This window comes from Mugil cephalus, chromosome 14, assembly GCF_022458985.1.
Source record: "Mugil cephalus isolate CIBA_MC_2020 chromosome 14, CIBA_Mcephalus_1.1, whole genome shotgun sequence".
Taxonomy (NCBI): Eukaryota; Metazoa; Chordata; class Actinopteri; order Mugiliformes; family Mugilidae; genus Mugil; species Mugil cephalus.
In genome coordinates this window covers 12,890,040-12,906,550 of record NC_061783.1, presented here as the reverse complement: position 1 = coordinate 12,906,550, position 16,511 = coordinate 12,890,040, and the positions used below count along the sequence as shown (strand labels likewise).

Genomic DNA, 16,511 nt, shown 5'->3' with positions numbered 1-16,511 from the left:
CCAGAGCAGTTCACGTTAAACACTAGCTACCACCACAGCTTTACCTTTTAACTGTATTCCATTTTTTCTTTTAGTTAAATAAACATAATGTCAAAAGTGAGATTAATGTTGACCTTTTTTTTATGGGAATGGTGACAAAACAGTTGTTTATATGTTTGTTTATCTCTGTACTGTTTTCTTACAGCTTGAACTTGTGTGCCTGAGCCTTTCTTAGAGTGTGTTGCACATATCTTTAAAGTCCAGCGAATGCATTTCCTTCCTCATACAACACCGAGCTATTTTGAAACTGTGCAATATTTACATCCATGTGCGACAGCTCGGCGCGATAAACGCACGATTAACACTATGGATGCTTCCTAAAAAATAAAGTTAACTATTTAAATGTTGACCAGCTGCCTAAAAGCCACCATGAAGGCACACCTTATATCGCTAATGACTTTGCATTTCTGCTCAGAAGAGAGGAGGAAGCCGAGGTTTTGTGGAGGAACCTCATACGTCCAAAAATATCTCCAGGAACTTGGAAATGACTTTGTTGTTTAGCTGACCACTGTGCATTTTTGAGTCTGTCCTGCCTGTTTTAGGCCCAAGTATCTGGAACATTTTCTTAAGCCATCTTGGAGAATGTGCTCCTTCATTTGAAATCAAAACATTTGTAAAAATTCAGCCTCTTTGAACAGCCAGATCCAGATCCAGAGCTCAGAGTGTGCCTTTTTATTCGGTGTTGTGATTTTGAAGCTGTTAACCTGCAACAATGTGATGATTTTGCGATATTTTAATTTTGCAGAATGAATCTTTATGTGTAGCACAGTTGCACAACAAGTTTTTTTTCCATAATCTTTTCATCATTTGCTTATTTCTACATCCTAATTAAAACCGTTGACACATTCCTCTTTGCATCCCTCTACAGCAGAGCTCGAGTAACGGAGCTCCAGACATCCAGAAGATGGACGGTGGCTGCCTGAGCCCAGAAGCAGTGGAGGAGCAGCGGTTGGCGGATGGAAAGCGCGTTAGCCGGGACCCCGACACCCGATCTGTGTCTCTGCTCGAGCAGAAACGCAAAGTGGTCTCCTCCAGCATCGATGTCCCTCATGCAAGGTAAGAGTTATGAGTGTGTGTGTGTGAAAGTGTACCAGTTCTCTGATCTCATCCTAGAGAGAGTTTGGCCCGAGTTCATACAAGTAAAGTTCACTGAAGGTTTATGGCATAGATATGTCATCTCACAAATAGGACAGAGTTTATGTGGGCTGACATCCCATTTTTCATCTGATCCTTGGAGCCATTTTGGCAGCGCCTTGATTACAATGTAATGTGACAGGAGTCCACTGTTACTGCAACACATATATATTTTATCATATGCTATCATATGTTATACTCCACATCAGCGCTGTCTCTCTGTTGGCACTGATTGAGTCCCAATCCTACATATTAAGGCTTCTATGTAAAACTAGTTGTTTTTTTTGTTTTTTTTGAAGAATCCCTTGCTGTTGCCTTAACTTGCAGCAGAAGCAGTTCTGGTTATTTAAATGACATGCCCCCTGTTGTGGTATCCCAAATTGTTAAAGTTGTGCAACACGGACTCAAGGCCACAGGATTCAGCTAATAAAGTGAAACTCGTAAATTATCCTCTAAAACTTCGACTCTGCAGACCTCCTGGGTGCTGCAGCCTTTTTGGCAACATGAACTAAAACTTGATAAATAAGTTTAAAATTCTGTATGGGAGAACAGATATTTCAGCTTTCATGTTTCATTGAAAGGGTGCTCCATAATGCATCTGATACTTCTACTTCTACTTCTACTCTGATACTAAAACCCTGTACAACTGGAAACAATTATGCAGCAGTTGTTCCTTCACTCATTCAGATTTTCTCTTTACCTTATTTCTACACGCACGGACACAAATATTATTTTGAGATGTTCAGCGTAATCCTCCATGGAAGCCAGTCCACAATAGGGCGGTTAAACATTAATAGGCAGCAGTGCGTGGCAATGAAGTGCCATCTAATAAAGAAGCGCCACTATTCCACAATTAGATGCGAAACACTAATACCTTGTAAAGCGCTGCACTGTTATCGAACATCTCTCCCCATTACTTATCTTCGTGCTGCTGGAGGAGTGCAATCAATGACAAAACTACAGTAAAACTCTCCCATTTGAGCCGCTTCATCACTGCATCCCGAGCCATTGCTGTAAATTTAATAGTTATTTGCAGAGGAGTCATTGATTTAGTTTCGTCTTGTTGCTCATTAAGAGGGAAAGTCTTGTTTTAAATTGAATCTATCACATGGATTAGACATAAGTTTTACACCTGTCCCCCCCATAATTACTTCGATGCATAGGGATTGCAATAATATTGATATTTATATGCTTATAGTGGGATGGCTTATTGATTATCACGCTGCTCTTGCAGAAGTGCAGCTTGTTGTGTCAGCTTAGGGACACTTTATAAGCCAACTTCCTGTTTATCCTCTTAATGAGACCATCTAACAACAGGACAGCCGTCGGGAATGACATATAAATCAAAATTTAACTCGCATGCAGTAATCCTGATATAATGGTCGGGGGAAAGCACGACCTTCAAAACGTTTCTCATCTTTTCATTTATTATTTTGGGCTCACGCTCTGGCTAAAATTACAACAAGAGTACACCAGAGTATGCTCTGTTTTTATTTAGTCTGTGCAGAAATGTGAGAGCTGGGAGCAATAGTCTCGACATGAGCAGAAACAACAACAAAACGTTTGATTTGGTTGTGGTTGGTTTAGCTGATAAAATTTAACCATAACGTCCAAAATGTGACAAACCAGCTCAGAAGTACCTTCGGACATTTAATGTTGTGATTCAACAGTGTGCTCTGCAGATTTTCATCCTCCCTCTTCTGCATGGTAAGGAAAGACAAAAAGGACAAAAAGGTTTCAGTGTATGAAGGCTGTGTGTTGGGAGGACGTCTTCTGCACAATCAATGACATCCTGTGTTGTTCTAGCAGCATATAAGTTCGAAACATTTAGAGCTGCTACAAATGACTGATATTTGAATCACTTATTTTTTTTTCAATTAACTGATTAATTTATTGTTTTTTTTGTTGAATAATCTATTATTATTATTATAGTAGTCGATTAATCCTATGGTCAACCTCTATACTACAAACAGAAACTCAGATATTACATTTAACTTTCTAACAATTTCTGATAATAACATATTTCACATCATATCTATGAACTAAAAAAAAAAACTTTTCCAACTTTAACCTTTAACTAATAATGTTGTTCAAAAGTTAAGATTCATTCAGTTTTGACCTAATTACAAAAGGTGTTACAATATTTTGACAGCAATTAGCAAAGATGGCGTTGAGTGATATTCAGCTTAATTGCATCATTAAATGTAGCTGTTATTTATCTGCTGAAGGTTTCTCACACCGATTTAGAGCTTGAATTAAATGGAAAGCTACGTCATTTAGTTTTAAATGCTATATCCTGTAACTAAATGCACTGGAAAGCAGCATTGCCATGCTAGCCATTAGCGTGTCCTCTAGAGAGTTGAGATGTTGAGTTCTTGTCTGGAAAAACAACAAATAAGGACACAACGAAGACTCCCAGGCACTGACCACCGACCGTGAAGTAGACAAAAGTCACTGTTAAAGTCCAAATACTGGCGGTGCTGTCCTGTTGGTTTGAGGTTGGAAAGCTGGAGCATCGTCTCTGTGTCAGTTCTGCGCTACAGTGGTGGGCCGTTTCTTTTTTAAAAGCTTGCTTCCTGAGCCTCTATTTAAAGAAGTCACACGCTTCCAACCATCCGGTTTGGGTTTTTGTGGTTATTTCCGGTGTTCCTGGGAGCCGCTGTAACTGGGGTCGAATGTAAACATTATAAAACGATGATGTATTTCACCCAAATCAACTTATTTACATCATGAATGATGTGGACGAGCTGTTGCAGCCCCAAAAGCGTTACAATATAAAACCTTGTTATCCTTTTTTTGACAGTTACCATGTAAGAAGAGACAGAAAACATGGGGAGAGTAAGGAGAAAATGTTTGCTCCTTAATCCCGCTTTAGAAAAGGGAATGTAAAAGTTTGGGCATGTGTTCATCCCCTTTTAAAGTTTTTTTTCTACGTTTTAATGAACGCCCAATAGCATAGACATACATTATGTGTATGGCACTTCAAAGGTACAAAAAGTCCAATGATGTATTGTGCGTGTCAAGTGTTTAATCAGACCCGCTACAAAACCAGACTTACAATCAGTTTTCAGCTCAATTTGTTAAGTGTGCTTGCACAATCAAAAAACGTGGAAAGTTCATCGTTACCGCTCCTCGGGAGCGGGCCTGAGCTCTCGCGTTAGATCTCCCTATAGTGACCTCCTCAGTGCACAGCACCATTATTGCCTCAAGATTAAGATCCATGACTCTCATCCTCGGCGCACCTGCGACCGATTTTCAGCTCTGCCGCGGCACTGGAGTAACACAAAGTAACATCTATCTGTAATGGAGACAAGGAGGGAGAGAGATGTTGGGGGGGAGGATGGAGGGATGGGGATGAGGGAGTTCAAGAAAAAAAAATAAAATGGGGAAAAAAAATAAGTGAGGGGAAATGTCAGTGTGTACAGTGGAGGGTAAAGGAGGTGGAGAGAGCATGTGTAGCTGTGAAGATAACAGAAAGAGAGAGGAGAGAGAACGCCTGAGGATTTTTTTTTTTCCCTCAGAGCGAGCTCTCTAGAGAAGTCTGACCTTGAGGTTGTTAATTGCACTCTGAAAAGTTCCCTCTCTGCTGGTGATTTACCAAGAAATGTCTGGGTGTTTGATGGCTCTCCAGATCCCTTGCAACCTAGAATACAATAGGTTTCTTACCTCACTTGAGAGGGACTGGAGTACCCGAATGCCTCGTCTGCAATCATTGGGAAAATAGAGGAAAAATGACAGGGCGCCGTATAGATGTTTGGTGGGGAGGGGGGTATATGTAGCTACATTTCATGTTTCTGTCAGCTGGTCCAGCTCTCATTACTTCATTGAGTAGCTTCCCACATCGTATTTGTTTACAGCACATTTCTTCAGATCTTGCGCCAGGAATCAATAGGTGTCATTCCATGATTGACCTATTTTCTGCATCGGTCCAACTCCCAAATGCCCAAAGAAATACTTTCTTTTATGGACCCTTTCTCAAATGTGCTGCGTCTTGCGATACGGGGGGGGGGATTGCTCACCGTGGCAGGTTCTGATTTGTGTACGCCGTGTTTATTGTATAATTGTGTCTTTAGCGAACGCGCAGACATCTCTAAACATTGTGGTCCTAGCCAGCTGCTCTCCTCGCTCCTTCCTCCCAGGGCTTATGTTTTCTCTATGCAGGAAACAGTCAATTGTAACAAGAGCTGGCGGGGGCAGACCAGTGGAAACGAATGGCTTGGCTTTTGACAAATAGCGTTCTGGAGACTAATTGCTAGCAGGGGAAGTGAAGTACAACCTCAGTTGAAGGGGAAATCAAGAGAGTGCTTTGCTTATTATTGCAAACCCCCCAAAACACCAGATCTGAGGGTTCAAATCCTCTTCTTTTCCCCGACTGCTAACAGTCAGCCCTCTCTTCCCAGCACGAACTGAGGTTACTCTCGGTTGTGTAAAAGACTGGCCCTCTTGCTGGCCCTCCGTGATGTTTTTTTCTTTATATATATATATATATATTTTTTTTTAAAGCTCAGCACAGTGACTAAGTCTAAATATAAACTGATAACCATTCCATGTAGCTGCAAATTGAAACAAGGAATCTGGCGTGGCTGGGTGGGACCAGCTTCAAAACTAACTTCCATGCCAAAAACAAAACTGTTTGTTATTGTCGGTTTAACTGTTGATGTGTGTGTTTGCAGATCACCCGGTTCAGTGTGCTGAGCCAACCATGTGCTCCGCTGTTTGGGAGCGCGGTGCATCAGCCAAGTCACACATGGAAGGTGGCCAAAGACAAAAAGAGGCCCAAAGGGACTGTCAAATTATCGTTTGTCTTTTGATAAAGTGTCAGGCCACGTAATCCGCACGTTTTCCTTCTGCCTTTTGTTTGCCTTTATGGGAATTTCGTACCTTTTCGGAGCGCTGTTAACAGCTCCTACCCCATTTGCACAATGTGTTTGTGTTTGCGGTGAAGGAGGGCGTCTGAGTTTCGAAATAGGAGAAAGGAGGGGAGGACGGGCCGCGCGCACGAAAACAGTGCGGGTTCTCCAGGGAGCGAGTGACAGAGAGAGCGGGGAAAAGAGTGAGAGAGATGCTCAGCGTTTGCCAAAGAAAACCGTTTTCCTGGTTTGGATGCCAGTGGAGACCAGGAACCATGAGATTACCATCTGAAAAGACGGCTCTCATGAGCTCTCCTTCCCTCTCATTCACTGTCTTACTCTACTAATCTCGCCGTACTATTATCTGATTAAATGCAATTTTTTTTCCCCCTCTTACAAGATTTTACTTCACAAAACTAAATGTGCCAAGTTAAATATTCCAGTAATCTGATTGGCAGAACTACACACGGCTAAAAATAAAAGAAATTGGCTTGTATGTGTAAAATGACCATTGCCCAACATGTGTAATTGAGCGTTCCTGTCTTTGGGCCATAGTCGTGTCGAAATGTTAAATGATTTATTGCAGTGACCACTTTAGCTAGCGGTGTGTCTGAAGGAGATGGATTTTAGTACATTCTTACTTTAAAAACAAAACGGCAAATGAGTGGAAAAAAATAGCACATGGATGCACCGTGAAAGCAGAAAAGAACCGGTGTGAGTGTTGTGTAGGAGAACACGATGCAAGAAGGGACCACCGCAAAGTCTTAGATTTGGGGTTAAAAGGTCTCCGATCATATCTTTGCATCAGGTGAGCTCATGTTTTTAAAAGGATTAGCAAAATCTCAAAATCAATTCTGGGCGTCTCGGCTAACCAGTGTAAACATGCTAAAATTAGGGTGATATGATCTCATTCGTGTCAGGGTTGCACAGTAACTGCCACGTGCGTCGCTGCAATATCAGACTCCTTCTTTAACTTCACACTTTTCATCTCTGGCGTCTCGGTGCAATATGTAAAACTCTGCACAATGAGACAAAATTAGATCTTCTTCTCTGTTGTGGAATAAGAATAAATGAGGGGATGTGAGAACCAGCTGAGACAAAAAGCACCTCGTGCACTTAGCGACTTTCAAGCATGAAGGATTTGTTTGAGGGAGTCTCATTAAACAGTGGCCTGCATGGATTATATCGTAGCAATGCTTCGTGGGTCACTTTGTCTCGGTGAGAATGGTGATAGGAGTTTAAATTGGCTTGGTCTGTTTAACAAGATTTAAAGCCATCTGAGTTGATTGTTAATGTCTGATGTCAGATACACGTGAGTATCCATGGATCCACCTCACCCTGCTGTTCTCTCAGCTTTAGATTTATTACACGTAGAGTAAAATCTAAGGCAAAGCCCCCACTCCTGGTTAATATGTGCGCCACATGGAGGTGGTCTACTGGTTGGTTCGACTGACTCAAGAAAACAACCACCTGTGATGCAGCAGGAGTGGAAATGTGAGTTTACATTTATATGCAAATTGCTTTTTTTTTTCTTTTTTTTTTAATTAAGTGTGAGTGAGGGAAATGGTTAACCATGGATTAGTGGGTGGTCGGACCTAAATTCACTGTGATCTTTTGCCAAAGCACTGGACCCTGGAAAGTACGTGCTGGCAATATGTGCGTAATTATTGTGATCTCAATCCAGGATTTATGTTCACTGAAAAAGCAAGAGACTTCAGAGCTCCTCGTAAAGTTCACTGGTGCGCATCTGACATGCTAATTCCAACATTAGTTATGAGAATAGAAAGAATCTCAAAACATCTCTACCATTTTTTTTTTTTTTTTTTAGTTACGTTCGTGCACTTGTAATAACTTCCCCAGTGTGTGCTGTTTGTCTAAATAACGCGTCTGACACTCTGGATTTACCCTGCCGGTGACTCGTAGTGGAATTGACTCATTAACGTGAAACATTCATTTTGAAGCCATCAGCAAAAATCTATTTGCAGTTATTGATGTCGTAAATAAACATAACGTGGCTTCTGGGGAGTTTGAGGGCTCGTTATTGCCGTCAGGCGACCGTGACTAAATGTGTTGACGTGGCAACACTGATGTCAGGAATCAACAGATGAATCGATCTACGTCCGCACACAAAATGTCAGGGTTATGCTAATTCGTCCTACGCTGCTGCTCTTTTATCTATAGGGCACTTTTGTACTCAGTCGTTCCATGCCCACACAGTGCGGGGCCTTGAAGCCGAATTCGTTTGTGTTACTGTTGGCTTTGTTGGGTCCTCCGCTGCTTCCAAATAATCTATAGTCCCCGGCTTTAATGGACTGATGCCACAGAGTGCTGCAGGAAAAGAAAACCTCCAATTGATTCTATTGACGAATGTGCATTATGGTCATCTACTGTATATCCAAGGTGGCACTAATTGACAGCTGTTTCCAGTGTCGGGCGTTGTGTCCGCAGAGAAACACTAATGAGGTGAAGCTACGTCTTTCAAAGTGACAATGTTACCTGAAATGGACAAATTAGCGTCATTCAAGTTGAGAAACAAATGAGAAACAAATCATGTGGCAGCAGCATATATTTATAATTAGTTACCATAACCTTCACATGGCAGCAAGAAAAGGTTGACTGAATTTCAGGACTGGAAAAAAAAAACTTTCTCAGTTTCAGAAAGAAGTTTTTTTTTTCCAAAATAGGCTTTATTTGCTAAAGTTGGATTGAAACATCTTTTAAGGATAAGTTCTGAAAGCCAGCGCATAACTCTGCCATTCATCACGTTACATTTTTTTCTCTGTGTATCTGGACAACCTCAATACAACTTGACATAAAAGAATATTTTCAATTACTTGCTCATTTTAAAAAAGAAGTGTTTTTCTTGTAATGGCCATTGGTGCAAATTATTGTGTTCTCCCCCTTCTTCAGGGTTTTGTTACGTTTTCAGTTCCCAGCCATGATCAAAATCTGTACTTCTTCTTTATTTATTACAGCTGTGTGCAACACGTCCTATAATGGGGCCTTCTAACTGCAGCACAATCAGATTATTAGATTCAAACAAGCTGAGGATAACAAATCTAATTTAACTGTATAACATTTTTTACTTATAGTTTGTACTTGCAGTTTGCTCTATTGGCTTAATTTTTTAAAATAGTACCTTACAGCCAAAAATGAGGGTATTTTATTCTTGGGGAATTCTCCTAAATTTTCTCCCTTTTTTTTCTGGTAGAGTAAATTCTCTAAGGCTTAAAACATAAATCTTGAATATTAAATGGTTATTAAAAAAGGCTCGCAAGCCACCTACCATAATTTAGTGTTAATAATATCGTGCTGACCCAAATTTTTGGTTTGGGGCAAAGACGTTGTGACACGACGGGGAGCCGATATGCTTCTCAAGTCCAACCCATTAAAAAACAAACCTAACCTTGCAGGAGAACCCCCTCCCCACGCTATTTCTAATTATGGCCATCAATTTTGAAGCTCCATTGACCTGTCTGCTTTAAATTATTGATATCTGTCAGGCTGACAGGCTTTATTAATTAAAATGGAGACGTACTAATTAAGAGCACGGCATGAGGGTGTCATAATTGTAGCCCCTTTTTAATTTGAGTGTCGCGCGTCAGTTTTATCGCAGTTTAGCAGAGAGCGCGCGGCGCGGCGGAGCGGGCGGTGAAGGTAGAGTGGAGGTGCCCTAGTTTGACACGTCCCTTTGATTGTGCTCTTCGACGCGCGTTCACTCACACGCTCGCATCCAACCGGCCCCGACGTCCTTCAGCGTCCGGGCGTCGCAGCGGCTTTCTGTCTTTGTTCGCAGCCGTTTACCTATGAAGTCATTCTTTGTCCTAATCCAAGGAGATGAGCGCAACTTAAATTCAAAGACAGACCCATCGAGCAACAGAGCCGACTAGTTCTCCCGTGAGCTGCTCACCACATATTTTATCAAGTGAGACACTTGACTGGGATTAAAAAAAAAAGTTGTTTTTCAGCAACTTTTTATCAGAGCAAACTGCTCGTCGATTATTTTGAGAGAGTATGTCAACTTGGAATGAAACGTGGAAAAATCCTGCGAAGGACAGCGACCGCCAAGCAGCATAGTATGTTTAGTGCGTCTGTTTTTACCAGAGCGCTTGTGTTCATTTATGACTTGTTTGTCATTGCAGAGATATTTACTCACATGTGTTTCGCATGTAGTCGATCCATAGGATTTATGTATCAGCGCTGATACATCTCCCTCTGTCTCGCACGCTGAGAGTCTGGCGCCGCTCTGAGTCATATCAGGTCAGAACGCAGGTGTCTTTGTTGTCTTGAAAACGTTGGCTTGTGCAGCCGGTGGATCCCCGTCCCTTCGAGCTGTGTTTTGAACACAACAAGCCGCGCCTCTGTCGATAGCGTTCGTTTTAGTCTAATGACAGTTGAGTTATTGACCACAAAAGGACACAAACGACCCTCTAATTGGCTCTTTGGAGCGACGGGACGCACCATCATCCCGATAGAAAACTGACCTTCAATCCCCAAACGTACCCTTCAGTGTCAAAACGACACATGTTGAAACTGTAATGGATGATTGTTGTCGGACTCTAAAGTGATTTGCTCTCAATGCAGATTCCTGTACATGTTTAAAGCCACAACCACTTAAGAGGAAAGCGGTGTAACATATCTGTAGATCTGTAGATTCAACAGTGCCTTCGTGTAGTGAAAGAAAACCCTGATATCTGCATGAGCGTTAATTCCCAGATGTGGAATGAACGCACCTTCTGGAGTAACAGATGTATACAAGATATTTACACCGTGGGAGAGGCTGTAATGTGTTTAGTGCTGTTGCGTGTAATTCCACCTCAAAGAGAGTGAAAAGATAATTTTTCATAGAAGCTGCAGCCGCACGAAGCTAAAGTGGTGTTATATCAGAGGACCTTTCAGCTCACATTTGCACAAGTTGCTGGTTTTCCCCCCAGTAAATGTGCGTTTAATGATGGAAATAACATTTATGCTACGAGGACATCTGATATGCAGCACTGTTGCCATCCTTTGAATTTTATCCAGCGCTGTTGAATCCACCGCGCAGTCAAACGCGCCAGACACTTAGTCGAAACTATCCCACAGATGTCCCCCTCAACAAAAAGACCTTATGTTGTGAGGAGGGAGCGATAAAGTTAATTAAAAGTTAGCCATTTGCTAGTCCGACATCTAAGAACCATCTGCTGGGGCCGATCTACATAAATTGTTCTCCAATAGGACAACAGTGGAATATCCTTTTACTTCATAATCCAATAAATGGACTCGGCGGTCTTTGGAGTCTCGGCTGAGATCTGAAGCTGTGAGCAGGCAGCAGACCAGAACTGTAAATAAGAGGCCAGACACTTCCAAAATAAATGTTAAAACATAATCCATCATGTGCTGGGATTCTACTTCACTGACTTGGCCGGATATACGCAGCAGAGTCTAACAAACTGAAAAAACAAAACACAAACAAACAGACAGGCTGCTATTTTCCTCAATTAGAGCTGCGTAAGGAGACCACAAAGCTAGAAGTTGTATTTCTCTTCGGCCTCCTTCACGCTCTTCTCAACTCCGTGTTTATTCTCTGTCGTTATTGTCCCGACGTCCTTGCGCCTGTCCCTTCAGAAATCATTCTGACATTTAAAACCTCCTTTTGCGGTGCTAAAACTTTTAAACGGCGGACCCCAGCTGCACCGTAAACGCTCCAAATCATAATTGGCCCTCGCCACACAAGCGCCCGACCTTCAAATAAGATAAAGCCTCGACTGTTGTGTCTCTCCTCCGTGGGGGCTCCTGCGTAATATTCTTCCTGCCTCTCTTTTACACAAACTCACTTTCCCTTTGTCTCTCTCCTTTTTTCTCCTGGCCCGTCCTTTGTTCTTCAAAGACATTTGTCATTAGCTCCACTGGCTTCACCTGCAAGCTGGCAGTCAGCGGCGCGGTTACTGTATGCACCACGCACATAAACACACACGCACACAACACCCTGAAGGTTTGTAGTTTTTAACCGTTGCGCTCAGCTTCAGGTTGTCCCGTGTCGCCGCATTGAGCAGCTTGTAAGAGTTAGAACCGACAGCAGTGGCACTTTTAGCTTCGAGGTGGATGTCTTCGTGTGTGTGTGTGTGTGTGTGTGTGTGTGTGTGTGTGTGTGTGTGTGTGTGTGTGTGTGTGTGTGTGGGTGGAATTCAACAGACAGCTGGTACAGTTGCCCCCTCAACCCCCATTTGGAGAGCTTGTTCAGGCCATCTCGTGTTTTCCTCAAGACACACACACACACACGCACGACCCCCACCGTTAAACAGCTCTTAATATCAACAGCGCTCCCCAAACTATAGATTCATCACCTCCCGCCCTTCCCCTCCTCTTTCTCCCCAGTCCCTCCCTGTAAACAATGTGAGCCAGAGGCTTCGGTCACGTGAGCTCCCAGCATCTGCAGATGAGGTTGTTATTGTTTTGATTTGGGTTCCACATGCTGAACTTCACTCCCATATCTGTGTGTGTGTGAGTGTGCGTGTGTGTGTGTGTGTGTGTGTGCAATCATTTTCTTGGTTTGGGCCGGGCGGGACTCGGATGTTCTGCCAAACTTTGCGTGTGTTTTTGCACGTGCGCTCTGAGCGTGTATTTGTGTGTAGATCACGGTAGCTTTGGCAGCGTAACCTCACTACGAGCTGAAAATGAATGTGTTTACCAGGGGCTTCTCTCCCCCCCCCCCCCTTCTCTCTTCTCGTCCTTTTCTTATTTTCCCCTCTTGGAGCCGTTTGAGGCTCGCGGTCTTGACGGAGGGAAACATAACACCCCCATTAGACAGGCACACAAAAGCATTTTCTGGAGTTTAGGTTGGCAAACACGCTCGCAAACCATGTTACATAGGCATACTCCTGCATATGGCATGCATAATTCATGACCCTCCGTTGACATCTATGTAAACACGAGCGCTTCCTCCAGCTTCTCACGGTACGTCTTTGTTGGAGGGTTGGATAAAAAGTGAATAAAATACACACAATTTACTGAATTTAAACAACTTCCATCTACTTTTTACTTAATATTTTGTTTTTAAATCCTCCTCTTACTTGTTGCATATCAGCCTTTGCTAATCTGACTCTGCTGGGAATGAGACAGATTTTACTGCCGGTGTTAAATATTAGATGAGAGGTGAATGTTTTTCTGGACTGAGCTTGCTTCTCGCCTTGTGGGAGATACGGTGTCACAGATCTTCATTAAACAAAGAGCAATCCTTTATCCACTCTTTTGTCTCCCACTTACAGTATACCCTTCCCTCTCTCCGTCCAGTCATTTCCATCCCTTTTTTTTTTTAACTCCCTCCATCTCTCTTTCACCCACCCCCCATTGCCCCAGATGTCTGTGGGAGCTCTCCACCGTTGCTTTCCATCCCTTTGTTTTTCCCTCTCCCTCCTGCTTTCACCTCCTCCGACTTGCTGTATTCTATCTCGCTTTCTCCATCTCTGCTTTCCCGCTCATTTCCCCCTTCGCTCCCCCGTGATCTGTGTCTCTCCCTCCCACACTCGAGCCCTCCCTCTCTTCCTTTGTCTTCTCTCTCCGCTGCCTGCCTGCCTGCCTGCCTGCCTGCCTTCTGCATGTGTGTGTGTCTGTGTGACCGTGTTTTTCCTCTGACTGACAGAGAGAGATGTTAGCCCGCTGCCGAGCCGTGCGCTGGCGCTGTAGCGAAGCAGCGTGGCCAACTTGAACTAGCGTCGGAAATCAGCGAGGCAGATACAAGATGTTTGTGTGACTTTTCCGACAAAGAAATGTGTCAAATTCTGGCACTAAAGCGTTTTAAAAATTTGACGTCTTCCTGTACATTGCGCTGATTTTTCCACTGTCGTTGTTGGCTCTGTTAGTTATATGGAACATACACTGTAATTAGCATGGAGTGTACAGGACATGTAAACAGATTTTGTACCCATATTAATTTAGCATGCTAATAGGCCAGTCATTTGCAGTTTACCCCCAACAAGAAGGGTCAGCGGTTAATAATTGGTGCACATTCACCCACTTAAACCTGGCGTTCCACATAGAAAGGCATCGTCCGTTCAGCTGCATTTCCCGACATGTACAGACAATTTTTTTTACATTTTGCAAAAGCCGACAGTTGCAGCGCTGACCCAAATGTTCACTGACAATTGGCACGTTCGCTGCCTGAAACTGTCCGTCAATTTGCTGCCTCGCTCGCGGCTGCTCCTGGCGCCAGCGCCGAAGACGTGAGCGGCATACTGACGCGCGCACAGGTGGTGGGAGTGCAACTCAAGACCCGAGACGTTTACGTGGCCTAAGTGTTTTTAATTTCGCCCGTTGGTGTTGCCGTTACGTCGAACTCTTTATCCGGCGGGCGCATTTTTCAAATCCTCCCGTAGGTTGAAATCACACGCGCCGTAAACGCAGGCTGCGCTTTAAAGAGTGATGATGTTCCACATAATTAGGAATAATCAATGCGACTGCAGTGTGAAGCGTTCGTTTGTAGTCGTGACTCCCACTCTTGTGCTACCCGCTGTCTCTTTTTGTGGCACATTATTTTTAAAGCATGCTTTAAAAATAATAATACCTATACCGACACACAAAGTGCAGTAAACGTAAATAAAATCAATAGTTGTTGTGACCATCCTTTACCTTTACAGCACCATTTCTGCAAAGTGCAATTGTGCAGCTTTTTCTTTCAGACAAAGGGGTGATTTCCTCTGCAGACACTTTCACAAACTGCAGTTTGGTGTCACCGCCCTAGAGTTAACAGTTTGAGTGAAACGCTAAACTCAGCAACAGCTCCTCAAGGCTGCGTGTAGCCTGGCAGGAGCTGTTACGTCCTTAAAAAGGTGCTAGAGTTGAACGGCAATAAAAGCGAAGACAGTTCAAGTCTATATCGTTCATGCAGGAACTGACCTCTAAAAAAATGTTGCAATTATTTTAGCTTTTGTGTTTGTTAAACTCCAGTTTTCATTGAAGGCTGTTGAATCAAAGTATTGTTTGTTGAGAAAGTGTAAATAAATAGTTTGTACCTCAACCTCTTAAACGTGTGCAGTGCTGTTTGGATGCATTTACTGTGGATCTATACGGGATAACGCAGCAGAGAAGTCTTTGTGCCGACTTGTTGACATGGTTGAGAAGGAACAAGGAAAAGGGCGGGCTCTCTAGCTCCCCCTCTCGCTGTGCTTTCATTTTTTATTTTTATTTTTGTCACGGCTGTCTCTTCACGGTCGGTGTCACATCCTCCCACCGCACGGCAGTAAATTAATCAGAGATGATCCTCGCCTGATGGACACCTCCCCCCCGTCAAAAAAAATGCACTCTTTCTTCCCCTTTCTTAGTTTTTTTTCCTCTCAAACACAGTTTTCATTTTCAAAGAGTTATTCAACCGAAAGGTCATCCACACGCACCTGTGACACGTATTGATTGTCTCGCAGCCGATTTATTTTTCTGTGCGCAACACACACTAGCTGCCTTTCTTCTGTAAACAGCTGGAGTTGTACAGTAGGTGAGAAGTTAAATATCTCACAATTAGTAAATAAATTGGTAAAGTGGCGGAAAAGAGCAAGGATGACAACTGAATACAGGGGGAGGGGTGTAAGTAAAAGGCCTTTAGGTAAATGTTGAAGTGGCGGGCAGATCCTTTGTCCTGCCTGCGGGCTGTGTGAAGCGATTGGACCGGCTGATAGGCCTTTTATAATGCCCTCCATCAGCTCAATCTCCAGAGGTTTTATGAGCACCTTCAGCAAACACACACACACACACACACACTCAGACACATGCACACGGACACACACACAGCTACCCCCTCCTTCAAAGTGTAATTGGGAAAGAGGCCCCTTCCTCCAGTGTGTGTATCGCTCTCCTGGGAGCTGAGGGGCTGGAGGTGTGTAGGGAAGTGTGGGCGTGCGTCTGTCTGCATCTTCTGTGGTTACAGCCAAGGTGCTTATAATCAAGCTCAGCAGTGATAAAAGCGTGCTTGTGTGTGTGTGTGTGTGTGTGTGTGGGTTTATATCTGTGGTCTATGGCACTTATTGGCAGGTTTTGTGTGTCCAGAGGGCAGGCGTAGGGAAAACAGCACTAGCAGCGAACTCACGCTGTCCCCATTATCACTGCTGCACTTGTCACTAAACACTGTAACAGACACACAAACACAGACGCGCTGATGAGGTGAAGGGTGGCGGGAGACGTGGATTCGCTCAATCCTGGAGGGCAGCTTAGATTTTCCTTTAATTTAACAAGCTCCTAGGTTAGATTTGTTTTTTTTATAAGACTACCAACTACCAGTCTTCAGCTAATTAAGATGCTTTATAACTAAGTTGCAGCTACAGTGGGTTGTGTATTAGCGTCTGAGCGACGCATAATGTGGGTGACCTGAAGCTGCCGGTGCTCCGCTAATCTGTTCCCACTGCACAGCCTGTAGGGGTGGGTGTTAGCAAGGACTTCACGATACGATACTTATCGCGATACTTAAACCACGATACGCGATTATTGCAATATTCTACTTAGTTCCCTGAGAAATTTTAAATGCAC

General features: G+C 43.4%; 1 protein-coding gene across 2 annotated transcripts in view; it reads left to right on the top strand.

Moving 5' to 3' along the window:
* The window catches only part of znf704 (zinc finger protein 704), a 58,968-nt gene that overhangs the window by 5,667 nt on the left and 36,790 nt on the right, over positions 1–16,511 (top strand). The window contains exon 2 of one of the 2 annotated variants that reach the window (XM_047604792.1): positions 911–1,095. In XM_047604792.1, the coding sequence (XP_047460748.1) occupies positions 911–1,095 (185 nt within the window). Of the gene's footprint in view, positions 1–907; positions 1,096–16,511 lie in introns of both variants that reach the window. The other variant, XM_047604791.1, reaches the window with a different exon arrangement.